Source organism: Corythoichthys intestinalis, chromosome 3, assembly GCF_030265065.1.
Source record: "Corythoichthys intestinalis isolate RoL2023-P3 chromosome 3, ASM3026506v1, whole genome shotgun sequence".
Classification (NCBI taxonomy): Eukaryota; Metazoa; Chordata; class Actinopteri; order Syngnathiformes; family Syngnathidae; genus Corythoichthys; species Corythoichthys intestinalis.
The window spans coordinates 49,312,474-49,339,983 of record NC_080397.1 but is presented as its reverse complement, the minus strand read 5'-3'; the positions used below and the strand labels follow the sequence as shown (position 1 = coordinate 49,339,983).

The 27,510-nt window shown below is 39.9% G+C and overlaps 1 protein-coding gene across 2 annotated transcripts in view; it reads left to right on the top strand.

Annotated features, from left to right (window-relative positions):
* The first annotated feature begins 4,605 nt into the window (after positions 1-4,605).
* Positions 4,606-27,510, top strand: part of LOC130913161 (mothers against decapentaplegic homolog 4-like) — a 38,548-nt gene continuing 15,643 nt past the window's right edge. Inside the window, exons 1-9 of one of the 2 annotated variants that reach the window (XM_057831526.1) lie at positions 4,606-4,842; positions 6,010-6,318; positions 16,974-17,148; positions 17,220-17,474; positions 20,385-20,492; positions 20,577-20,627; positions 20,753-20,817; positions 23,730-23,848; positions 26,165-26,333. In XM_057831526.1, the coding sequence (XP_057687509.1) occupies positions 6,079-6,318; positions 16,974-17,148; positions 17,220-17,474; positions 20,385-20,492; positions 20,577-20,627; positions 20,753-20,817; positions 23,730-23,848; positions 26,165-26,333 (1,182 nt within the window). In that variant the 5' untranslated portion in view covers positions 4,606-4,842; positions 6,010-6,078. Of the gene's footprint in view, positions 4,853-6,009; positions 6,319-16,973; positions 17,149-17,219; positions 17,475-20,384; positions 20,493-20,576; positions 20,628-20,752; positions 20,818-23,729; positions 23,849-26,164; positions 26,334-27,510 lie in introns of both variants that reach the window. The other variant, XM_057831525.1, reaches the window with a different exon arrangement.

The window sequence follows — 27,510 nt, the reverse complement described above, 5'->3', positions numbered from 1 at the left end:
AGTTTTAATGGCTGAAATACCCGATAGCGTCGTCAAAACTTTTACACAAGTAGGAGTAGTTATCCAGAAAATCCGCTATGTTGATGAGTGGCGCGATACGACCCGTACCCTGCCTTTAGTGCCCTTCTTTAAACTACAGTGTATCACAAAAGTGAGTACACCCCTAGCATTTCTGCAGATATTTAGCTATATCTTCTCATGGGACAACACTGACAAAATGACACTTTGACACAATGAAAAGTAGTCTGTTTGCAGCTTATATAATAGAGTTAATTTATTTTCCCCTCAAAATAACTCAAAATATAGCCATTATAATCTAAACTAGGGCTGCAGCTATCGATTTTTTTAGTAGTCGATTAATCGATGAACTAGTTAGTTCGAATAATAGAGTAATCGGAACATAAAAAATTAAAATACCTGAGCTGAGCCTCAAACGGTATTAAAAAAATTAATAAATAAAGATCTAAGTACAACAAAAGAACAATTGGCTAACTTACATAGAAATAGTCCGCTAGCTTAAATGCAATAAAATGCAAACTTTTTTTTTTTTTTTTTATAATGGTCTTAACAAATGGTTCGGGCAATATACCTATAAACCAAATTACGAATGCATTAAAAAACATTAGCTCAAACAAAAACTTAGCTTTCGTTGGTCTTAACAGGGAGCAGCTGGATTCAGCCATATGAAATGAGGCAGACCAGGGGGCAGTGTATCCACCCTAATCAATAAAACGGAATGCAAACACTATCAAAATCAACCATTACAAAGCCACTTTAATTAAACGAATACTCATAGCAACAAAATTTAATTCGAATATTTTTTTCTAATCGAATACTCGAGTTAATCGATTAATCGTTGCAGCACTAATCTAAACCCCAGGCAACAAAAGTGAGTACACCCCTTAGTGAAAGTTGTCAATATTAACATACAACATGTCAACTGTCAATATTTTGTGTGGCCACCACTATTATCCAGAACTGCCTTTTCTCTCCTGGGCATGGAGTTCACCAGAGCTTCACAGGTTGCCACTGGAATGTTCTTCCACTACTTCACGACGACGATGCGGAGCTGCCGGATACTTAAGACTTTGCACACCTCCACTTTCCGCTTAAGGATACCCTAAAGATGTTCTATTGGGTTTAAGTCTGGAGACATGCTTGGCCAGTCCATAACTTTTGCCCTCAGCCTCTTCAGTAAAGCAGTGGTCATCTTGGAGGTGTGTTTGGGGTCATTGTCATGCTGCAACAATGCCCTGCGACCCAGTTTCTGGAGGGAGGGGATCATGCTCTGCTGCAGTATTTCACTGTACATGTTGGACTTCATGTTTCCTTCAATTGAATGTAACTCTCCAACACCTGCAGCACTCATGCAGCCCCAGACCATGACATTCCCACCACCATGCTTGACTGTAGGCATGGCACACTTATCTTTGTACTCCTTACCTGGTTGCCGCCACACATGCTTGAGACCATTGAACCAAACAAATTAATCTTCGTCTCATCAGAACATAGGACATGGTTCCAGTAATCCATGTGCTATGTTGACATGTCTTCAGCAAACTATTTGCGAGCTTTCTTGTGTACCGTCTTCAGAAGAGTCTTCCTCCTGGGGTGACAGCAGCCATGCACACCAATTTGATGTAGAGTGCGGCGTATGGTCTGAGCACTAACAGGCTGACCCCCCCACCTCTTCAATCTCTGCAGCAATGCTGACAGCACTCCTGCGACGATCTTTCAAAGAAAGTATTTGGATGTGACGCTCCGCACGTGCGCTCAGCTTCTTTGGACGACCAACCCGAGGCCTGCTCTGAGTGGACCCTGCTCTTTTAAAACACTGGATGATCTTAGCCACTGTGCTGCAGCTCAGTTTCAGGGTGTTGGCAATCTTCTTGTAGCATCGGCCATCTTCATGTAGAGCAACAATACGTCTTTTAAGGTCCTCAGAGAGTTCTTTGCCATGTGGTGTCATGTTGGAACTTTCAGTGACCAGTATGAGAGAGTGTCAGAGCTGCACTACAAATTTGAACACACCTGCTCCCTATGCACATCTGGACCTAGTAACACTGAGTCACATGACATTTTGGAGGGAAAATGACAAGCAGTACTCAATTTGGACATTTAGGGATGTAGTTTCTAATGGGTGTACTCACTTTTGTTGCCAGGGGTTTAGATATTAATGGCTATATTTTGAGTTATTTTGAGGATAAAATAAATGAACTATTACATAAGATGCACACAGACTACTTTTCATTGTGTCAAAGTGCCATTTTGTCAGTGTTGTCCCATGAAAAGATATACTTAATTATCTGCAGAAATGCGAAGGGTGTACTCACTTTTGTGATACACTGTATGCTGACATGGTGTGGGGTATTGGGTCCATCAGAATACCTAGAAAAACTTATAGTTTTCAGCAATATTCATTCAGTCAAGATTAAAGTGCGGTATTCCATGTCCCTAGAGTTAGCTTCTGTAGCTAGGGGTCGGACCGCCAAGGCCCACGCCTTCGGCTGCCACCCAACTCCCTACGCACCCAACCACTTTGGCCCCTCCCACAGGTGGTGAGCCCATGGAAAGGGGGAGCAATGTTGCCTTTTCGGGCTGTGCCCGCCCGGGCCCCATGAGTACAGGCCCGGCCAGAGGGGAGCCCCGGTAACCAGTGTCCGGGCAAGGAAAACTTGAGCCCATTTGTGTTTTTCTCCATAAGGTGTCTTTTGAGCCATACTTAGTCTGGCCCCTCACCTAGGACCTGATGTTATGTTGTTGTGACCTCCAACTCTCTCTGGAGCGGTTTGCAGCCGAGTGTGAAGCGGTTGGGATGAAGATCAGCACCTCCAAATCCGGGACCATGGTCCTCAGTCGGAAAAAGGGTGATGTGCCCTCTCTGCGTCGGGGATGAGATCCTGTCCCAAGAGGAGGAGTTCAAGTATCTTGGGGTCTTGTTCACGAGTGAGGGTAGGTGGGAACAGGAGATCGACAGGCGGATCGGTGCAGTGTCTGCAGTGACACGGACTCTGTACCGGTCCGTAGTAGTGAAGAAGGAGCTGAGCCAAAAGGCGATTCGTTCTCGATTTAACAGCCGATCTACGTTCCTACCCTCACCTATGGTCACGAGCTGTAGGTCGTGACCGAAAGAACAAGATCGCGGATGCAAGCGGCCGAAATGAGTCCGGGCTCTCCCTTAAAGATAGGGTGAGAAGCTCGGTCATCCGGGAGGGACTCAGTGTCGAACTGCTACTCCTCCGCGTTGGGAGGAGCCAGTTGAGTGGGCTCGGCCATCTGGTTCGGATGCCTCCTGGATGCCTTCTTGAAGAGCTGTTCCGGGCATGTCCCACTGGCGTCAAGCCCCGGGGACGACCTAGGACACGCTGGAGAAACTACGAAGGAGTTGGTTGAAGTGGATGGGGAGAGGGAAGTCTGAGCTTCCCTGCTCAAGCTGTGCCCCCACGACCCGACCCGGAATAAGCGGTAGATGATGGATGGATGGATGGATGGATGGATGGATGGTACTGTAGAGGTACAATAATATGAATTATTGAACTAATTGGCAACTGTTTTGATACTAGATGAATCGTTTAAAAATTATATGAATAAAGTGTCAAAATTCTTTGATTACAAACACTCAACAGTAAACATTTAAGAAAGCAGACTGTTGTATAGAATCAAAATAAACTTGCAAAATCTGTATTTTTGACCTATTATCGTCACACAAATCTTTCAAACGTATGCCATATCCATTACTTAAACATATTTAAAATAGGGCTGTCAAAATTATCACGTTAACGGGCGGTAATGGATTTTGGAAATTAATCACGTTAAAATATTTGACGCAATTAACGCACATGCCCCGCGCAAACAGATTAAAATGACAGCACAGTGCAATGCCAACTTGTTACTTGTGTTTTTTGGAGTTTTGTCGCCCTCTGCTGGCGCTTGGATGCGACTGATTTTATAGGCTTAAGCACCCATGAGCATTGTGTAATTATTGACATCAACAATGGCGGGCTACTAGTTTATTTTTTGATTGAAAATTTTACAAATTTTATTAAAACGAAAACATGAAGATAGGTTTTAATATAAAATTTCTATAATTTGTACTAACATTTATCTTTTAAGAACTACAAGTCTTTCTATCCATGGATCGTTTTAACAGAATGTTAATAATGTTAATGCCATCTTGTTGATTTATTGTTATATTAAACAAATACAGTACTTATGTACAGTATGTTGAATGTATATATCCATCTTGTGTCTCATCTTTCCATTCCAACAATAATTTACAGAAAAATATGGCATATTTTATAGATGGTTTGAATTGCGATTAATTACGATTAATTAATTTTTAAGCTGTAATTAACTCGATTAAAAATTGTAATCGTTTGACAGCCCTAATTTAAAATGTTGATGCTTTAAAAAAAAATAAAAAAAATCTTAAACTATATATATCTCAAACGTTTGCAAAATTATTAACATATTCATAAACTACATTGCTCTGTGAATGATTTTTTTTCAATTCAACTGTCTTTATACTAGTACGTAAGCTGTAATTCAGCCTCCTTTACAAAGGGTGGCACTATTTCACCGGATGCTTTGGCTACTGAAGCCATCACAAAACAAAGACGAAGAAGACCCGAATGCACTAGATGAGAACTTACCAGAAGAGAGCAGTGATTTTTTTTCGCCCCCTCCACATGACCTTTCCTCCTCGAAGGATTCGACTGTGTTTATTCATGGATAGCATTTGTTTGGCCGTGTGAACTGGAAATAGTAACTCAATCGAAGAAGAAAAACGATTTCGGGGACCTACACGACAAAAAGAAGGACCTTCCACAGCAGCAACGCAAGGTAGCGGGAAGTAAGTGCAGGCTTCACGAACAAATAATGATTGAACGGAACGATAATCATAATTCCAACTGGAGATCATTTAAATGAACCAGTAACGTGTTGTATAATGTAAATGAAATGAGATGGAGTGCGCCTACCTACAGCTAAGCTAGTTTATTTTTCTCCAAGGCAATCGCTCGTCAATTCATGCCAATGAGCGGTTTCTGCTTCCGCGCCGTTCGTTTTGTAGAAAAAAACATTTGAAAACAAAATCGAAAATACTCGAGCATGCGTGTGTTTAAACTGTTTTGCTTGTAAATAATAAGATATTTAATGATGCGTTTAATATGGATTTAATACTCAGCTAACATCCATTTTTTTATTTGGTTTGTTTGAGACCTTTATTTTGAAGCGAAGGAGCGGTCACTTCCGTCTTGTCATGATTGTGGTTTGTAGCTGATCAATTTCATTTTTAAGCAATTCCAATGATTAACTTAATTGCTATCTAATTAGTTGTAATAGTATTAACCTCTTAATGCCTGCAATATGAAGTAATTGTCAGAGAATCACACAATTTGAAATATAAGGTCTTAATGAAAGCTTTTTTTCCAAATTTGTAAAAAAGAAAAAAAGAATAATATTTGTAATAAGCGCTCTAATATTTATAACCCTTGCTAAATCCTGTTCTTTTTTCTCATGGAACCTACGGATGCATGAGTTGACCTGCATCCATTATTATTATTATTATTTTTTTTTTTTTTTTTTGAGGAAAAATATTTCAAAATCCGGAATTAGTCTCAAAATCATGAAATTCTAAGTGTATCAAATGTGATACATTTTGCAAGAAGGGGTTAAGACTTCCATATCTTGTTCAATTTTCCCATATGGTTGGACATCAATTTGTAGGATTATTTCAATGTGATTAAATTGAAGCCTCACGGTCCAGAGGTTCTGTATTTGAATCTCCGCTCTGGCCACCCTGTTAAGGATTTGCATGTTCTCCCTGTCCTTCTGTGGTTTTACTTGCTGTAGTATTTGAGTCACTCCCACTTTTAAAAACAAACATAAATGCAGGTTCCGATGAATACTGCAAATAATCTGTTAGTGTGAATGGTTTGTTTTTCCACATGTGCCTGATGATTAGCTGGCGACCAGTCAATAATCCTGGTATATCCTCTCTCCTGTCAGCGTCCTGATGGTGTGTTTCTTCAGTTGAAGAAGCCCACTCGTCACAGTGTGTCAATCTGCCAAGCCAGCATGTCTATCGCCAACACGCCTACCAGCAACGACGCCTGCCTGAGCATCGTGCACAGCTTGATGTGCCACAGGCAAGGCGGCGAGAGTGAGAGCTTCGCCAAACGGGCTATTGAGAGTCTGGTTAAGAAGCTCAAGGAGAAGAAGGATGAGCTAGACTCGCTCATCACCGCTATTACCACCAATGGCGCGCATCCCAGCAAATGCGTCACCATACCTAGGACATTGGACGGACGACTACAGGTGGGATCAGTAATTCCACATCGAGGTTACAGCGGTTAAAACATGTTTTCACATACAGAGGTAGACAGTAAGGGAAATTAGCCCAGTGGCTTTTGAAGTTCACTTGCCTTACTACCAAAACCACTGGCCTAGGCTTCAGTTATTGATCCTAATTAAAGATGTCCCGATCGATCTGAATGTCCGATCACGTCATCTTCAAAGTATCGGAATCGGCAAAAAAATATCGGACATGCCTTTTTTTAATATATAAATATATTTTATTTATATCGCTTTCTAATTGTATTTAACGTTACAGACAAAATGTCTTACACTCATCCAGAGTAGTTTTGGCTTAAAGTAGGGCTATCAAATTTATTGCGTTAACGGTGGTAATGAATTTTTTTTAATTAATCACGTTTAATTATTAATGCATGCGCTGCACGACCCACTCACGCATTGTCGCGTTCAATCTATAAAGGCGCCGTTTTACCTATATATAGAGCTAAAAGGCAGCATATAATGAGTATATAATGAGTAGAGAGAATTTTGACAGCCTTTGGAGCCTTTTTTTATTTGGGTAAAGTCTTACAATCACTCTCTCAGCAATTAAAAATATCGTGAGATGCAATGTGGGGAGGAAAGGTAGTAGTTGATCATTTTCTTAGCACCCTATGTTCTTCCCCAACGCAGAGAAGATATATCAATTGGTGCCCCTACGCACAGTCATGGTTGCACTTCCCGTCATGCATTTGGGCAGAACAGTTACCGTAATTTTCGGACTATAAGCCGCTACTTTTTTCCTTCATTTTGATACCTGTGGCTTATAGTCCAGTGCGGCTTATTTGTTTTTTTTTTTTTTTTTTTTTTTAGGTAACACTTTATTTGACAGCGGTGTCATAAGACTGTCATAAGATCATCAAAATCATGACATGACACTATCATGGACATTACTGAATGCTTATGTCATTAAGTGTCATTTGGCAAATTATGTCACTAACTCAATTTTTGTCCATCTTGGATCTTTTGCATCCATTCAAAAGTGAGATCATTTGCCGGATAACACTTAATGACATCTGTTATAAGCATTCATGAATGCTCAGGACAGAGACATGTCATAATTATGATTGTGTTATGACAGTCTTATGGCACCACTGTCAAATAAAATGTTAGCAAATACCATAACTAGCAATTGATGAAACAATTGGAACAGTAACTGAAGAAATATTTAGCAAAGAACATGATTTTTGATTGTTATTTACATCTGGAGCGCTGCAATGCATGCTAAGAGGCATGTTGGATGACAACAGTCAACAGCAGATGGCAGCAGAGGTTGACTGTCTCCCCCAAGGGAGCAGTGATGGCCAAATGAAGCTTCTTGAAACAATGAAGCTTTGCACTAATTGGTTCAAAGTTTTAAAATGGTTCATTTGGTCTTATGACAGTCGGTCGTATGATGCCGCTGTCAAAAAAGGTTGGACCGGTTAATATTTTTTTGTGTAAATATCCCATGATACAGTGAGGACAGCAGCGGCTTATAGTCCAGTGCGGCTTATCTATGAACAAATGCCGTTTTTGTGCCAAATTTGGTGGGCTGCGGCTTATAATCAGGTGCGCCTTATAGTGCGAAAATTAGGGTAAATGGGTGCAGTATCATTTACTGAAACCTCAACAAATACACTAGATGGCAATATTTAGTCACAATATACAGAGTCACATTTATCCTTTAAGAATTACAAGTCTTTCTATCCGTGGATCCCTCTCACAGAAAGAATGTTAATAATGTAAATGCCATCTTGAGGATTTATTGTCATAATAAACAAATACAGTACTTCTGTACTGTATGTTGAATGTATATATTCGTCCGAGTTTTATTCATTTTTTTCTTAATGCATTGCCAAAATGTATATGATCGGGAAAAATTATCGGGAATGATTGGAATTGAATCGGGAGCAAAAAAAAAAGTAATCGGATCGGGAAATATCGGGATCGGCAGATACTCAAACTAAAACGATCGGGATCGGATCGGGAGCAAAAAAACGTGATCGTAACAACCCTAATCCTAAAAATCACAAAAAAGAACAATTTGCTTGAATAACATGAATAACATTTTTTTTAATTGTAAATTTAATGAAAAGTGCAGCAAAACGGTGCAGAAACATGAATCTATTGCAAATAATCCTAATCCATAATCACTCCAGTGTAGCCAGTTCTTCCCCCATCTCCTCGTCATTTGGCTGATTTTTGCACCCTCATTATTTGTTTATATATAAAACTAATAACTCAACATTTCTGAAAGCAAGTGACTATAGTTATTTACCTATTTAGAAAAAAATGTATCATATTAATGCCAATAAATTAATGATAATATAGAAATATCCTTTCAAAGACTGATATAGCCTACAGTGTGCAATGAAGTTAGTTTTAAGTTGAATATTCAACAGACATTTGCTTCAAACAGGTGTATAATGTACAAACAAGAGGTGTAGCCTAACTCATGCAGCCAGTGGAGTGTTGTCATCCCACACAGGTTTTGAGTAAATTGGTCACATGACAAGGGAGTTTTTGCGCAAAAATAATGTAGATAATTTGTATTATTTTTGTGTAATGTTGACATGTAACAAACTGGCGTGTGGCTTCAGCATTTACCCGGAACACAAATAACTTAACCAGAAACATGAATAAGTCCAAATCGATTCCACTGACCACTTACATATATTTCAATGTTTTTGGGAAAGAAACCCACACAAAATAAGATTTTTTCTTGGGAGCTCCAGTGGGAGGCGGACCCGCGCGAGAGCCCCGTGCCTGGGCCAAGCTTTTCTGTCTTCCCCTTACCACCCTGAGGAAGTCTTCCCCAGCTCGGTTGTCGTGTCAACAATTTAGAAGTCAAAGTGATGACTAAGTTAATTATGGCTAACGATTTCAAGTGAGACTGTCGATATGATATTATTTTCTCCGTAGTCACGCAGATGAATGATCACATTATGTTCATACTAGGGTTGTTCCGATCATGTTTTTTTGCTCCCGGTCCGATCCTGATCGTTTTAGTTTGAGTATCTGCCGATCCCGATATTTCCTGATCCGATTGCTTTTTTTTTTTTTCGCTCCCGATTCAATTCCAATCATTCCCGATAATTTTTCCCGATCATATACATTTTGGCAATGCATTAAGAAAAAAATGAATAAAACTCGGACGAATATATACATTCAACATACAGTACATAAGTACTGTATTGTTTATTATGACAATAAATCCTCAAGATGGCATTTACATTATTAACATTCTTTCTGTGAGAGGGATCCACGGATAGAAAGACTTGTAATTCTTAAAGGATAAATGTGACTTTGTATATTGTGACTAAATATTGCCATCTAGTGTATTTGTTGAGCTTTCAGTAAATGATACTGTAGCCATTTAACTTCTGCCCAAATGCATGATGGGAAGTGCAACCATGACTGTGCGTATTGGCACGAATTGATATATCTTCTCTGCGTTGGGAAATAATATAGGGTGTTAAGACAAAGATCAATTACTACCTTTCTTCCCCACATTGCTTCCCAAGATATTTCTAATCGTAGGGAAAGGGATTGTAAGGCTTTAGCCAATTAAAAAAAGGCTCCAAAGGCTGCCAAAATTCACTCTACTCATTGTATGCTGCCGTTTAGCTCCATATATATACGGTAGGTATAACGGCGCCATTACAGATTTAGAGCATGCGTTAATTGCGTTAAATATTTTAATGGGATAAATTTTTTTTTAAAAATTAATTACCACCGTTATCGGGATAAATTTGATAACCCTACCTGTAGCCTAAACTAAAGACTCTGGATGAGTGTAACATATTATGTCTGTAACATTAAATACAATGTAAACAATGTAATTAAAAAATTCTAAATACAGTACTGTGCAAAAGTTTTAGGCAGGACACCTGCCTAAAACTTTTGCACAGTACTGTATATTTTTATTATATTATGTATATACAGGATATATTGTATGTATATATTTTCCCCAAGTGGAAGCTTCCATGATCCTAATAAATTTAATGATTTTTTAAAAATCTATACAGTACTGTGCAAAAGTTTTAGATTCAGATTCAGATTCAGAATATTTATTGTCATTGTTACAAAGAAAGCACAACGAAACTTTGTTTGGAGCATCCATCCAGCTCATACAGCTAAGTTGGTAAAGTGCAAGGTGTCCTGCCTAAAACTTTTGCACAGTACTGTATATTAAAAAAAGGCATGACCGATATTTTTTTGCCGTTTCCGATACTTTGAAAATTACGTGATCGGACCCGACATCTCTACAAATAACCTAACCAGAAACATGAATAAATCCAAATCGATTCCACTGACCACTTTCATATATTTCAATGTTTTGGGGAAAGAAACCCACACAAAATAAGATTTTTTCTTGGGAGCTCCAGTGGGAGGTGGACTCGCGCGAGAGACCCATGCCTGGGCAAAGCTTTTCTGTCTTCCCCTTACCACCCTGTGGAAGTCTTCCCCAGCTCGGTTGTCGTGTCAACAATTTAGAAGTCAAAGTGATGACTAAGTTAATTATGGCTAACGATTTCAAGCGAGACTGTCGATATGATGATATTTTCTCCGTAGTCACGCAGATGAATGATCACATTATGTTCATACCATAAGTTTCATACTCGTTAACTTTTCCCTAACTGAACCTGTCTGTATACGTGGGCATTGACCTGAACACTGTATAGTAAACCTTGTTTTTTGTCTCATCGTAGCCGAGCCATTTCCAGCGGTCTCGGCAATGAGGCTGAAACTTTCTCTCCCTTTTGTTTTCATGTTGGATTTTGCCCCCCCCCCCCCCCCCAACTCCTCCGGTGACTTTCTCTTTCTTGAGTGGTCTTTTTCCCCGGTATTTGGCCGGGTTCTGGGGGTTTCATAAACATGTCGTCTTGTAGTAGTAGCCTGGTACTCCAGACTCACCGCTGTTCCAGCAATTGAGTCTGGCCACCATTTAAGCGGATAACATTTCCAGGGCGGAGCAAGCCACAGCAAACAGACAGTGGAGTGGACCAATCAGCAACGGGCGGGACGAGGGACTTGCGCGCGGAAGTAAACATACGAGGAGAGCGGAGTTTATTCAACATGGCTAGCGCGAGACAGACTGTTGTCAATGACTTGTGTCGATGTGTTTATGGTAATTTAAAACTGATTTTACCGTGGATTGGAACATATTCTCGGCTCTCCTGTTCGCCATCTGTGTTGTTGTGGAGACGACTTCCGACGCGGAAGAGTGACGTTGCTCGTTAAGAACACGTCACGCAAATAAACGAATCTGATTTGTCGAATGATTTTGTACTTGCTCGAGAGGCCGTTAATGGGCTGGGTCCCAGACTATTCTCTAAGTGTTTGAAAAACACAGGGAGAACAGTCTGGCCGTGCCAGGCAATTTTAGTAGTAGTAGTCGGGGTGGTGTGGCTCAGTGGTAAAGTAGTTGTTGTGGGTTCAAGTCTTCGCCCTGATGAACTCGCCTAAGTATCCTTGAGCAAGATACTGAACCCCAAGTTGTTCCTGGTGCTGCGTCACCAGTAGGTGGATGGCAGTGTAGTGTGAAGCCCTTTGAGAGCCTTGAAAGGGTGGAAAAGCGCTATACAAGTATAACACCATTAGTGTAATGTTAGGTGGTGTTGAAATTCGCCTCCCCAGACAAGCCGCACGGAAACAGCGACAGCTAAACAAAGTGCCGCTCTGCCGATGCTGCCTCCAACCGGGAAGGCGGAACTTCGCACATTCATCTCTGATATTAACCCTTTGTACTGACTCCATGTTCCAAAAGTTTGAAAAAGACTCACCGAAAGCAGGTTGACAATTTATTCGTCGACAATGGTCAAAAACAAGGCAAAAACAGACGACAACATGTAGCCAAAACAAGGCTACATGTTTCTGAGCAGCAAAATCTGTCTTATCTCACTGTCCAGTGTTTAAGTCCGTGGGCTGGCCGAAGGTGTGTCCAGGCGTTGCTTTGGGATCATCCCTCTCTGGCCGGTTTTGGGCTGTTTAGGTTCGTGCGTGGATGGGATGTGGTTGCCACAGCGACCGACGCTGGTCTTGACGTCACAAGCGCCTGCTATCAACTTTGTTATCCGGGCTGGCACTACTTGTTTTAGGACAAAGCGCGCTGGTCTTTGTCCTTGTTCGTTTGTCGGGAGGACTGATTGCCAGAGTTGGTGCGTCAATCTTGCTCGTGGCGCACACGTTTCGGGCTTCTGTTATAAGATGGCGTTGTGTATCTATTCTGTTTCTTTAAACGATGGTGTGCTATTTATTTTACATTAGGTGTGTTAGAGTAGTGCAGTCCTACAGTAAATATGAGAAATGATGCTATTCCCTGATTGATTATATTACGTGTGTTCGAGTAATGCAAACAGTTAGACGGTGCCTACGAGAAACGGTACTATTTTTCCTTTTCCCCCTCATGAGCGCCGATAAGGTGATTCACTTTACTGTGTTCAAGGCCACTGAGTGGAGTCTGCCTAAACTATAGTGAAATGAATGTGTTATACTAATGCAAACAATTATATGGTGTGTGCGAGAACGGTACCTTTTCCCTTCAGTGGGTACTAAGATGCTGACAATTAGGCATTTGCCGGTATCATAACCTTAAGCCAAAATATCACAGTATTGCAATTACAGCTCTAAAATGTGTTACTTTGCGATATCTGGGTTTACAAAAAAAAAAAAAAAAAAAAAAAAAACTTTTCCCAATTTAACAGGATTTTTATTTTTCAAAACATTTTAGCAAATTGGAACATACAGTAGTACGATGTAAAGTTAAAATTAAAAAAATAAATGAATAAAAATAACTGAAATTTTCTAAATAAAATTAAAATAAATGCAGTCCTTTAGGTGAGCCTAAATCCACAGCTCAACATTATTACCATTAGAACAAAAATAATTGAATTATTTTCCATAAAAAACACGTGTGTATGACTCGTATCACGTTTACATTATACACACACACTCTTTCTCATCACAAACAGTTGTTAGAGAGAGAGAAAAAAATCACATTTTACCACCGCTAGACACGCACTGGAGTTAAGTCTCATAGCTTGTGGGAAACATTCATGACAGTGTGTACTAGAGCTGGGCGGTAAACCGAAAATTTACCGTCACCGAAATTCTTCACGATGACCGACGTAATTTTGACCATGTCGGTAAATTCGGTAAATTAATAAAACAAGAAAATAGTCTTTTCATCCCGCTTTGACTCTGTGTTGTTCGCCTATGTTCATTCCCCTTTAAGAAAGCAGTGAATGTACTCACGTAGGGAGTCACGTGATCATCAGGAAGCCAATCAAACAGAAGCCCGGCAAGCTAACGCTAGCAGCTAATGCTACAAGCAAAACGTGATGGAGTGTGGCTTAAGGGAGGTTCGCCAAACTTTCACCCGACATTTAATAGACTCTTGGTAGCATCCAGACGGGCTTTCACCCGCTCTACTCCCTTGTTCTCACGATTTCCGGAGATGGTGCTTTCATTGCTTTCTACTGGTAGCCAGGCCACAGGCTAACGCTAGCGCCTAACGCTAGCGGCCGCTAGCGGCTAACGCTACAAATGAACGTGATGGAGTCGGATAGCGGCTCTAACCTTGTCAAAACGGCTGAACTTAATCAGTGGATTGTGCACGGACTGCATCTAGCAATTACTATGTTGCGTTATTTTGTATCTGACTGTGTGTGATTTCTCTGATAGCTTTTGTGATGGTAAAGCATTCAGCATTAAGCACAATCCAACGGTGAAACTTGTAATATGACCGAGAAATGGCCCCAGCTATTTTTCTGTATGTGCTTAATTCTGTGTCATTATTGCTATCATAAAATCTTAAGTGTTTCATTTGCAGAAGATCAATATAGCTTTAATGTGTGTCTGTCTGTCTGTTTGGGGGTTCATGTATGCCTGCATTTATTAAAAAATGCACTTGGGGGGGGGGGGCTGAAACCATAAAGTAAACACTTGTATTGAATAATTATGTCACAGCAGCCATTAACAATAAATTGTCTTTTTGAAGTGTACTGTTCAAGCTGCAAGTCATTTGTCTTACAATGACATGTTTGCACAGGCATATGGATTTTGACAATGTAGATTGTTCAAGCCATACACGCTGTTATAAATGCTCATACTTGAATTCTTATTGTTTACAATACATTTTTATAAACCTAATGTCTAGACTGCATGTACAATTGTTAAATATATCAAATTGAATGCTGGTAACTAAATCAACAAGAAACTGTTAATCTGTATTTCATGCATTGATTCAGATTTTCAAATTATACAACAGTCTGCTTGGGCGACTTTATCGTCATTTATCGTTATCGAGGTAAATCTGCTCCATTTATCGTGATACGTATTTAAGGCCATATCGCCCACCCCTAGTGTGTACTAACCTTAAATTTTGTATAAATGCGAAATCATATTGGAGCTATTGCCTCCTCGGCAACCACCCTCCGCAAACATGTTTTACATGTCGCTTGGCCCTCCTCCTCTAAGCGGCGGCAGTCTGTAACTTTTCTGTAGTCGAAGTATTTCCATACTAGTGATTTCGTTTTCCTCGATGGGGGCGGAAAAGTTCAGGAGTTTCACCTCCTCCAGCCATCGTGTAGCACAGCAGACTCACTGACACTGAGCAACAGACGGTGGGGAAGGGTGGAGCCTTGCAGCTGCAAGCGAGGGATTTCTCCCTGCATTTTTGGGACATAAAAAATAGCTAATACCGTAGGGATTTTCTGACTGAACATTTTTGCGGTTTTGAACCCGTGACGTTTTCATACCACGGTGTACCTTGAAACCGGTAATCGGCACATGTCTACTGACAATCAGTCAGCAGTAGTAATCAGGTTGCACTAGGCCTGTCGCAATAACAAATTTTAGTGTGTGATAATTATTCTCATAAATTATTGCGATATGCGATATTATTGCGCCCCCCCCCCCCATTTTTTTAAACCAATTTACAATGACACAGTGCGAATACAGTATTAATAGATCAAGTACACCCATTTAAACGCGATATTTACTCTTAAATTCAAAAATACTTTTTAAGAAGTCACAACTAAAAACAATAGACCATGCCTCTTAGTTAAAAAAACAACAATATTGATACCACACAGAATAAATAAAATGTGTTTAAAAATAAATAAATAAATAATTGCACTTAATAACTTAAGCATTTAGGCAAATGAAAACTTTTCCCGTCATAGCTTCTGCAATGGTGTTCCATAGGGATGCAACGATACAGTTAAGTCATGGTTCGGCACGGTTTTTGATACGGGGGACACGATTTTCAGATCCGATTCAATACATTTAATGCTCTTTCAAAAAAATAACAATTATATTTTTTGTTTCTTTTTTTTTTTTTTGCTAACGAGCAAAAATTAAATTGCCATCATAAAATCATGCATTTTAGTACATAATATTTATGTGCATACTTCTTACTGATCTGAAAAAATTTTGTATAAAAGTGCTGAGAACAATCTTTACTGTTTTTAAAGTGAAGCAGGGGAAACTGTTGATTGCTACAACTCTCTTAGCAGCTAGGTTTACTACATGAGCAAGACATCCTATTTGTGGTCCGAATCCATCTGTGTCACGTACTGAATTAACAATATTTGCAGCATTATCTATAGTCACTGGTATGGATTGATTTGGCCTTCTTAACTTCCATTCAGTCATGACAGTTTAGAATTCATCGATGTAGTATATGGACTACGTGTCCCATAATCACTCTGGGCTCACAAAGCCAATGGCATGGGACTTAGCACATCTAGTTTGCCATTTCATGATATCTGGTGTGTGCGCGCATTCAAAAAGTTAGCAAGCGCCGCTGAAGTCACGTCAGCTCATTACTACACAACACCAGCATATGACAATCGACTTTAATAAACAGGACGAGTTTGAAGCACAGCGTTCTTAATTTCATTCAGCTGTTAGTTGTCAAAGCGAAGTTGTTCGTAGCAGCCAAGTCGGTAACAATGTTTTGGCGGACTTCGTTGTAAATAGCCGGCGTTGTGCCGAAAAATAGCTGCCCCGCGTGAAATGTCACTCCTGACGGGAGTGCCCACACGTCAACAACACCGGCGCGCCATAGATGGTCCACAGTCACTCCGGAGCACTGATGCGGCCGGTATACGTTGAACAATAGGATATAATGGATTGGCTCCGGCGCTAGTTTTTGTCGGACCTGGAACGAAGATGCATTTTGCGCAGTTGGTAACGAGGAATCCGAACTTTAACCAGCACGTCTGCTGCACTTTTATTTATCGCGCGATAAATGGAATTATTGCATATTGCGACAGGCTTAGGTTGTACACGTTCACATTCGAGCGAACGAACGAGGTGCGTTTACACCCCACGGAGAGCAACAGTTGGCTGCATAGACAGTAAGGTTGTTTTTGATCGGAATAGCATAACGTCGTCAAAACACGATGGAATTAATGTGAAATAAGGTTTTTTTTTTTTGGGGGGGTGGTAAGCATTCTGGTGGCCCTAATGGTTTTAAAAGTACGTCCAGGGAACCGGGCCATTTATATTGTCGACCCCTGAGATAAGCCCTTTTTGACCTAGCTGGCTGACTGACAAACTCAATTAGAGAATGTGAAATTTGTTTTTTTTGCAAGCATGTGTAAGCATTTTTTTTTCTCTCCTTCCAGGTGGCTGGACGTAAGGGTTTCCCACATGTTGTTTACGCCAAGCTTTGGCGCTGGCCCGACCTGCACAAGAATGAGTTGAAGCACGTCAAATATTGCCAGTATGCCTTTGACCTCAAGGCTGACAGCGTGTGCGTCAATCCTTATCACTACGAGCGAGTGGTCTCTCCCGGCATTGGTGAGATTGTTTTCCCATTTTAGCTTCATTCCCATGTTTCCTCACATTTTTGTGCTTTCACGCCCCACCAGACATTTCAGGACTGAATCTAACAGGCTCCAGGCCCGGCTCGGCATTGATGGTCAAAGACGAGCACGATTTCGATGGGCCCCAAAGTCTGCCCCCCATGGATGAGGGTCGCTCAATGCAGACCATTCAACACCCTCCATCAGGGGGTCGTCCAGGGCCCTCTGACCTATTTGCGCCCACTAACATGCTCCCTCCCGCTGAGGCGTCCACCTCCGCCTCCACGTCATCATTCCCAACTGTCGCCACAGGATCAGCTAGTAAGATTCAAGTATCATAATTATTATAATTGATATCAATTTGAGTTTTTTTTTTTTTTTTTTTAATTAAAATTCTTAATCGAGTTAATCACAGCTTAAAAATTATTTAATCGTAATTAATCGCAATTCAAACCATCTATAAAATATGCCATATTTTTCTGTAAATTATTGTTGGAATGGAAAGATAAGACACAAGACGGATATATACATTCAACATACTGTACATAAGTACTGTATTTGTTCATTATAACAATAATTCAACAAGATAGCATTAACATTCTGCTAAAGTGATCCATGGATAGAAAGGCTTGTAGTTCTTAAAAGATAAATGTTAGTACAAGTTATAGTATAGTACAAATGTTAGTACAAGTTATAGATATGTTATATTAAAAAATGTTTTCATTTTAATAAAATTTGTAAAATTTTCAATCAAAAAATAAACTAGTAGCTCGCCATTTTTGATGTCAATAATTACCATAATTTTCGCACTATAAGGCGCACCTGACTATAAGCCGCCACCCACCAAATTTGACACAAAAACGACATTTGTTCATAGATAAGCCGTACTGGACTATAAGCCGCAGCTGTCCTCACTGTATTATGGGATATTTGCACCAAAATGTATTAACTGGTAACACTTTATTTGTCAGTGGCATCATACGACTGTCATAAGACCAAATGAACCACCATGCAGCCAATTGGTTCAAAGCTTGATTGCTTCAAGAAGCTTCATTTGGCCATCACTGCTCCCTTGCGGTAGACAGTCAACCTCTGCTGCCACCTGCTGTCAACACTGTTGTCATCCAACATGCCTCCTAGCATGCGTTGCAGCACTATAGATGTAAATAACAATCAAAATTCATGTTATGCGCTAATTATTTCTTCAGTTACTATTCCAGTTGTTTTATTAATTGATACTTATGGTATTTGGTAATACTTTATTTGACAGTGGCGCCATAAGACTGTGATTTGACAATCATAATTACGACATGACACTATCATGAGCAATCATGAATGCTTATGACAGATGTCATTTAGTGTTATCGGGCAAATTAGCTCACTTTTGAATAGATGTAAAAGACCCGAGCTAGACATAAACAAAGTTAGTGACATAATTTGCCGGATGACACCTAATGACATCTGTCATAAGCATTCAGTAATGCCCATAATAGTGTCATGTCACAATTATGACTGTCTTATGGTGCCGCTGTCAAATGAAGTGTTACCTATTAACCCAAATAAAACAACAAATAAGCCTCATTGGACTATAAGCCGCAGGATTTAAAGTGAAGGAAAAAAGTAGCGGCGTATAGTCCGAAAATTACGGTATACAACGCTCATGGTGCTGAAACCCATAAAATCAGTCGCACCCAAGTACCAGCAGAGGGCGACAAAACACAAAAAACACAAGTAACAAGTGGAAATCACACTGTGCTGTCATTATTAAAGTTGCACCGATATCGATACCAGTATCGGCAGGGGGTGCCGATCCGGCCCGAATTGGTGGTATCGGTATCGACGAGTACCAACATTTAGGGCGCCGATACCATCTACTGGCATCACTTGAACGCAAATGTACTGTCCTCCCCACGTGAGCTAACTTACCAAATCCCGATGTATGACATTTGTATGTCTTTGTCTCGAACTTATCAAACGAAATTAACACGTCGTCTCCAATATTAAGAATGTAAACTACAACGCATATCCGCGATGTTTCGTTGCTCATCTAACATGGCATTCACAAACGATTAGCATGCGTAAGTTAACGCCTGTTGTTGTAGCGCCGATGGGATCAGAAAGATTAATACCGTGGGAGACTAAGCAAACTCATGGTTTCATGATGAACGATGAGTGGCAAATTAAGAGCGCCGTACTTCAAACTCGTTCTGTTTATGAAAGTCGATTGTCATATGCTGGTGTTGTGAAGTAATGAGCAGAAGTGACTTCTGTGGCCAGAAAACAGTCTAGCGGCGCAGCGCGCACACTAGATATCATCAAATACAAACCTAGATGTGCTACATTAGATCACATGCCATTAGCTGCGTGAGCCCAGAGCGACGCGTAGTCCATATACTACATTGGTGAATTAGAAACCGCCATGACTGAATGGAAGTTAAGCAGGCCAAATCAATCCATACCAGTGACTATAGATAATGCTGCAAATACTGTTAATTCAGTACATGTTACAGATGGACTCGGACCACAAATAGGATGTTTTGCTTATATGGTAAATATAGCTGCTAAGAGAGCTGCAGCAATCAACAGTGTGCCCCACTTTACAAACAGTAAAGATTGTTCTCAGCACTTATATACAAAATTTCTTCAGCTCAGTAAGAAGTAAGCACATAAATATTATGCACTAAAATGCTTGTTTATATGATGGCATTGTTATTTTTGCTTGTTAGCAAATAAAAATAATAATAATAATAATAACAGTTGTATTTTCTGTTTCAGAGCATTAAATGTATTGAATTGTATCGAAAATCGTACCGAACCGTGACTTAACTGTATCGTTGCATCCCTTATACGCACACACATATATATATATATTTTTTTATTTTTATTTTTTGCAAACAGAGTGGTATCGGAATGGTATCGGTATCGGCTGATACTGCACAGCCAGGTATCTGTATCGGAATCGGGCCCAAAAAATGGTATCGGTGCAACACTAGTCATTATAATCTGTTTGAGCGGGGCATGTGCGTTAATTGCGTCAAATATTTCAACGTGATTAATTTTAAACAATAATTACCGCCTGTTAACGATAATTTTGACAGCCCTAGTTTTTTTTTTTTCATTTAATTAAAAAAAAATCAAAACTATGTAGTGTTAAATATAGTCTTTGTAAATAAAAAAAAAAAATTAAAAAAAAGCGCTTGTTGCCTAAACAACATGTTCCCTACATTTCAGGTGGCAATACAGTCTGGTCAAGGAACAGCAGCTTCACCCCGAATACACCACACCACAGCAACGGTCATCTCCAGCACCATCCGCCCATGCCACAGCCAGCACACTACTGTAAGTCAGCCAATAAGAGCACACTGCACAGAATACAATTTTCAAAGGTTTTGGTGGTCTTAAACACCTCGCTCTCATCCTCAGGGTCAGTCCACGACGAGTTTGCCTTTCAACCCCCCATATCCAACCATCCCGGTGAGAGCATACTACCCATGTCGACTGACTGTGACTTAATTGCAGCATTCACTCACTCATTCATTTTCATTCGTTCATTGCACTTCATGAAGTGACTTCAATTAAGAGTTTTAACTGTGTTTCAGCTCCAGACTACTGGTGCTCCATTGCCTACTTTGAAATGGACTTGCAAGTGGGCGAGACCTTCAAGGTAGGGGGTGTGCCATCTTAGGCACCCCACGATTCGATTCGATTACAATTCATGGTGCTACGATTCGATTTTTGAACGATGATCGCGGTATTGACGTTGATCGCGATCATCACGATTATCGACGCATTGTACATTACTCATTACTAAAGTAGCCAAATAAATTTATGTCCATTATTTATTTAAAGTATCCTTATGATTCAACAGAAACGATGGAAACATGCCCATACAACAAAAAACTGCCCTTTAGCTGTTTTTTTTTTTTTTTTTTTTTTACAAGAAAGTGCAAAAACTCGGGCTGTCAAACGATTAAAATTTTTAATCGGGTTAATCACAGCTTAAAAATTAATCGTAATTAATCGCAATTCAAACCATCTATAAAATATGCCATATTTTTCTGTGAATTATATGTATGTATATATATTCTGTAAAATAAATTGTTGGAATGGAAAGATAAGACACAAGATGGAAAAAGAAGGCTCACCAAATGCACGCTATGGATAAGGCTCTGCCGTTGACCACATAAAAAACTTAATGTCTAAACAGTCACCCAAAGACACTTATGCTTGCTCAAAGGTAAGTTAATGATCGATTTGTAAAAGAGAAAAATATTTGATAACATGTAGCATAGACTTCATTACTGTTAAGTAATTATATTATGAAGTCTATGCATGTAGTAAAAACTCAGACTATTAACTAGGGCTGTCAAACGATTAAAATTTTTACTCGAGTTAATCACAGCTAAAAAATTAATTAATCGTAATTAATCGCAATTAATCTCAATTCAAACCATCTCTAAAATATGCCATATTTTTCTGTAAATTATTGTTGGAATGGAAAGATAAGACAGATATATACATTCAACATACTGTACATAAGTACTGTATTTGTTTATTATAACAATAAATCCACAAGACGGCATTAACATTAACACTTTCTGAGAAAGGGATCCACGGATAGAAAGACTTGTAATTCTTAAAAGATAAATGTGAGTACAAGTTATAGTAATTTTGATAGTTTGTATATCATGACTAAATATTGCCATCTAGTGTACGGTATTTGTTGAGCTAAACTTAATGTTTGAATAGAGTATTATTTTGCATAGCTATTTTGATTGGGAATGCCACATCTCTTTGCATTGAGCGCTTTTTGTGAACATTATTCTATTTTTGAGAGATAGGAATATTATTTTTGTTGTGCTTTCTCTAAATGATACTGTAGCGACTTAAATGTTCTTAACTGCCCAAATGCATGATGGGAATTTGAGCAACCATGAGTCACAGTGGTTGCTGCAAATGGTATATCTTCTCTGCGTTGAGTACAATACATTGTGTTAAGAAAAAGATCATCACCAATTATTCTTCCCCATGTCGCTTGCCACAAATAGTTATCACAGTTGTGTAAGAGATGCCACCGCTTATTCCATTAAAAGGCGCGGCTCCAATAAATGCCTGCGTTACCAATTCGCCCTTCTTGGTAATTTGCGGTGCTATGGACGGCCTTTCATGTTGACTCGTTGTCGTCGGTTGGCTCGGTTCGTCCCGATTTCCTCCTGAAGAAGACGGCGGCGTACATGTAAACACCGAGAGGCGTTGGGTGGCTTTTTGTGGGTACTTTTATTAACAAAACAAAAGCATGTGGGGGACGCAGCACTTGAGCCTGCGCTAACTGCACACTTTCTCTACTCTCTCGCTCCCTCTCTCGACCACTTTCTTCCTCACTGCTCAATCTGACAGTGCCGGTCACATTGAAAATAACAGTGGCCCCCTTGGCAGGTGCCGGTAACACCTGCGTCCACTCCACTTGCTTGTCTCTGCCCTTAGCTCTCAATATACTTCAAACGCAATACTTTGCGGCAATGCTTGAGTGGGTCGTTCCGCGCGTGCGTTAATTGCGTTAAATATTTTAACGTTATTAATTTAAAAAATTAATTACCGCCCGTTAATTTTGACAGCCCTACCAAAAACATTAACCATTTTAAAGGGAGCACTTGTTTCTCTCAACAATACAATAAAATTTACAATAGTGGAATGAATTCCACATTTTGTGGACACAAAGTGTCTTTAGAATAACTTTTAACCAATATACTTTGTTTTCACAGTTTAACCTCCCTTGTGTAACTCTTGGAGTGACAGGTGGACATCACAACTGCTCTTGATCACTTTAAGCTTGTGGCGTTTATTGCCGAGCACATAAAGAAAAACAACACCGCCACACGCACACGCTCATTATAGCGCGCACACTTTCTTCTCTCCCTGCCCGCCCATGCGCAAACACGCCTGTTGGCTCCCAGGCAGCACTTGCAACAACAGATTTCTGTACTACATCCCATGTTTGTAGTGTTACCGCTGTACCTAATCATGGTTTTACATGTTCTGCATATGAAATACACGTTAGCTAATTAGCTTAGCGCTCGGCGCTAACTATTAACATCTCAAAAACCACAACAATAAAGGCTAAACAGTACAAGAGGGTTCGTGTACTCACCTCTTATAGACGCACACAGGTCTTAGCAACACACTCAGGACATTTTTCAATTGAAATGCCTTAAAACTACTGCTGGACATCTGAAAGACAAGGAGCAGCGAACTATCTCTCTTCCCCTCTCGCTCTAAAAAATAACTTGTGCACAAAAGCGAGACTGGCGGGTCGAGCTTCTGTACCTGCCCGTCTCATACACAAATTTATTTTCCAGTCTTTTAAAAAGGAGTAAATCTCTCTCCTAGTAACTTGGAGCATCCATCATAACGTTGTGCGTGCGTCCGTTAACGGTGCCCGGGCGGCAGACGTGTCTTGAATTTCGTTCCGCTACGAGCGGCTGTCGTTTTTAACCTTTATAAATCGTAATCGAATCGTCACGTGTCGAATCGCGATGCAAGTAATAATCGATTTTTTTGGAACTCCTCTACTTCAAGGTGCCGTCGTCGTGCCCCGTCGTGACCGTAGATGGTTACGTGGACCCTTCAGGTGGCGACCGCTTCTGTCTGGGCCAACTCAGCAACGTTCATCGCACTGAAGCCATTGAAAGAGCCAGGTAATATACACATTCAAAATGAAGATGCACAAAGGGGCAAAGATGGGATGTGGGGAAAAGGGTTATTTGGACCTGAAGTGGGAGTGCCTTGCAGTTTTGTTTTCGTCAACAATGACGAAAACGAAACTCTTTAGTTGACGAACAATATTTTTCGTGACGATGACAACTCAAAACGAGTCTTGGGAGACGAAAACATAACGAGACGAGAACGAGATGAAACTTTGCCATAGTTTCTGGCATTAGTTCACAATGTGTGACATTTTCTTATCGTATGTATAGTTATAGCAAACGTCATAGCAGTGTTTGGTTGTGTTACACATGCCCCCCACACCCCACTCACATGCCGACTCACTGGTGTCCTCCAGGCTCCAGACTTGCCTTTTGTGAAACACATGTCAAGTCTATGGTCTTAAATGTAACTTGTAGTGTTAGCATAGCATTAGCATTTAGTGTGGTGAGTGTTGTCTTAAACTGTTGGGAAACCTTTTACATAGTTTGTGGCATCCAATTGAGTTCAACTCATTGAAAATAATTTACTGTTTTCCTGCTGAGTGTGTATTATCACCAAGTTGGCGCTACACTAGGTGCTCGTCTGTTAATGTCCATTTGAATTTAGTTGTAAATTGAATTGAAATTACAAAAATATGACTAAGACTAATAAGTATAGGGCTGCAGCTATCGAATATTTTAGTAATCGAGTAATCGACTGAAAATTCTATCGATTAATCGAGTAATCGGATAAAACATTTTTTTTAGGTAAAGAGCAATTATAAATATAGATGAGGAAAAAAAGGCATTTAATCCAATATTGAACCATTTTCAGTCACTCAATGTCTTTATTTTCGATGTACATTGTTGAAAACAGCCAAGTTTTAAGTTAGTCTAAACTGTAAGTACTGATAGGATTTTGAGTTTTTGCAGTGTGTTTAAAATAAATGTATGATACCTGTTGTATTGGAGCACATTAGGGACCAGTGCTACTTGGTGTTTTATTCAGCAATGACTACTGAGCTAAAACTGACATTTAGCTTTATTATGTTTTAATTTTACACCCTCATCACTCTACAGCGCTGTGTTTTTACAGATTTAAAAAAAGCCTGTATGTAAGACACGTTAGCCACGCATCGACAGTGCTCATAATCAATAGAAACCTAGCCCTCCGAAGGGCTAACGTCACGTGAGCGAGTGACAGTAACGTTATATTTATTAGCAATGAGAAGTCTACTGCTTAAAGATGGCGGCTGTTTACTAACGCTGCCCAGACGCGGCCGAGTCTGTCATTTCGCATCTAGTCCTAAATGCACGCGATATCTATGAGACGCATCGGACACTACCTGCTACCACACTAGCATCATGCGGACGTAGTTTATAGCAACGTCAGCGTCGTATGTAGAGGTTGTCGGCTGCAGTAAGTTTAAAAAAATTTTTTTTTTTTATTGCTTCTTCCTCTACGCACGTGATGTCAGCGCTTTGTCCCGCATTAAAAGTAGTCCGGGCAAAACGTGATGCTTAGAGCTGGCAAAATTAAACGATTACTCGAGGTGAATAAAATGACTCGGATCAGTTTTTAAACTCGAGTTGCTCGAGTATTCGTTTCAGCTCTAAATAAGTATTTTGATCCAGAAGACTTAAGACGAAAATTAAAAGGGCAACCACAAACACTATCACACACTAAATGTAACTTGTAGTGTTAGCATAGCATTAGCATTAAGCGTGGGGCTCCTGAAAAACTTTACATACAGTTCGTGGTGTCCATGTGAGTTTAATTAATTGAAAATAATGTACTGTTTTCCTGTAGTTGGAGACCTTTATGTATTTATCTTTGGAGAAAATGTTTTTGATTTTACAGACGAAACTATTTTTGGTAAACGTTGACTAAAACGAAACGAAATTTTTCATGAGGTTTTATTGACTAAAACTAGATGAAGATGAAGACATTTTGAAATGACTAAGAAGAATGAGTTTTTTTCATCCCAAAGACTAATATGAAAATTAAAAAGTCTGCCCAAAAAAAACTTGCGTCACTGACTAGGCCACACCTCCATAAAAAGCACATGTCAACGGATGGGTACACTACATGACCATAGTGTGTGTTTGAGAAATCAGATTTATAATCAGATTTATAATAGTTTAAGTAATTTTCATATATAATGTAGATCAAAATGGTCTGGTTCCGTTTTATACATTTATAAACTATGATTAATATCGAGTCATATGGAATATTGACATTCGTGGGGGAAAAACACCAACATCAAATTTAGGCAGTATTTCCCAGTACTACTGTAGTACAAATAAACAATTTGAATCATCTGTCAGGCTTCATATAGGCAAAGGTGTGCAGCTGGAGTGTAAAGGCGAGGGCGACGTGTGGGTACGTTGCCTCAGCGACCACGCCGTCTTCGTGCAGAGCTACTACCTGGATCGCGAGGCCGGCCGGGCGCCCGGGGACGCTGTGCATAAGATCTACCCCAGCGCTTACATCAAGGTTAGCCCTTTCATTCATTTTTTACAAACACATTGTCACAGTGAAATTTTTCATTTGATTCCACTTCCAAGTATACAGTGGTACCTCGACATCGGATCTCTTCGACACACGATCTTTTCGACATCCGATGAAATAAATGTTCTAAATACGACGATCTATGACCGCACTGCAGTTTCTTTGCTTTCCTGCAAGACGGACGCATGGCAGATTTTCTTGTGAGAGAAAGCAACATGGCTTCCAGTAGAGCAGGGCGGTAAACCGAAAATTTACCGTTACCGAAATTCTTCACGATGACCGACGTAATTTTGACCATGTCGGTATATTCGGTGATTTAATAAAAGAAGAAAATATAGTCTTTTCATCCCGCTTTGACTCTGTTGTTCGGCTATGTTCATTCCCCTTTAAGAAAGCAGACAGTGTGCTTACGTTTGGAGTCACATGGTTTTCAGGAAGCTAATCAAACAGAAGCCCGGTAGGCTAACGCTAGCTGCTAACGCTAGCGGCTAACGCTACAAGTAAACGGGATGAAGTCGGGCTTAAGTTAGCTTCGCCAAACTTTCACCCGACATTAAGTAAACTCTTGACGGGTTCCAGATAGGGATGGAAAAACCGAGGCTTTCTGAAACAATGAACCACTTTTAAGACAATTGCCCTAAATTGAATCACTGTTTGACACACTGCAAGAGCCCCATCTACTGGATAAACAGTGCACGTTTCTTTTTAAAAGTAAAGTTGACAAATTCCCTCAGCATTACATATCTTCAATAGAATTAAGTGGATGTCGTCTATTTCAACCAGGAGATCGTGTCGTCATTAAGTGTGATTTACACAATTTAAGTTGACCTCTTTAAGCCTGTGTCATTGCTTTTGTCTGTGAAGATGTGTTCAAAGCAGTATTTGTAATACACGACAGTGCTAGTCTTGTAAGTGGCTCGTCCTAGATGACGGGGAGTAACTATGTATTGTTTATTTTTTGGAAAAATTACAGTACAGTAAGCACAGTGCTTGGGAACAGGAATATTATTTATTGCATACTGTAAGGATTTCCAAAATCATAAGATGTAAATAATTGAGCCGAATAAAAGAAAGGAAAGGTTTGTGAAACATTTTATTTTTTAATTAAGTATAATTTCTGGGGGGCGGGTGAATGTGTCGTATTTGTATCTATTCTAAATAT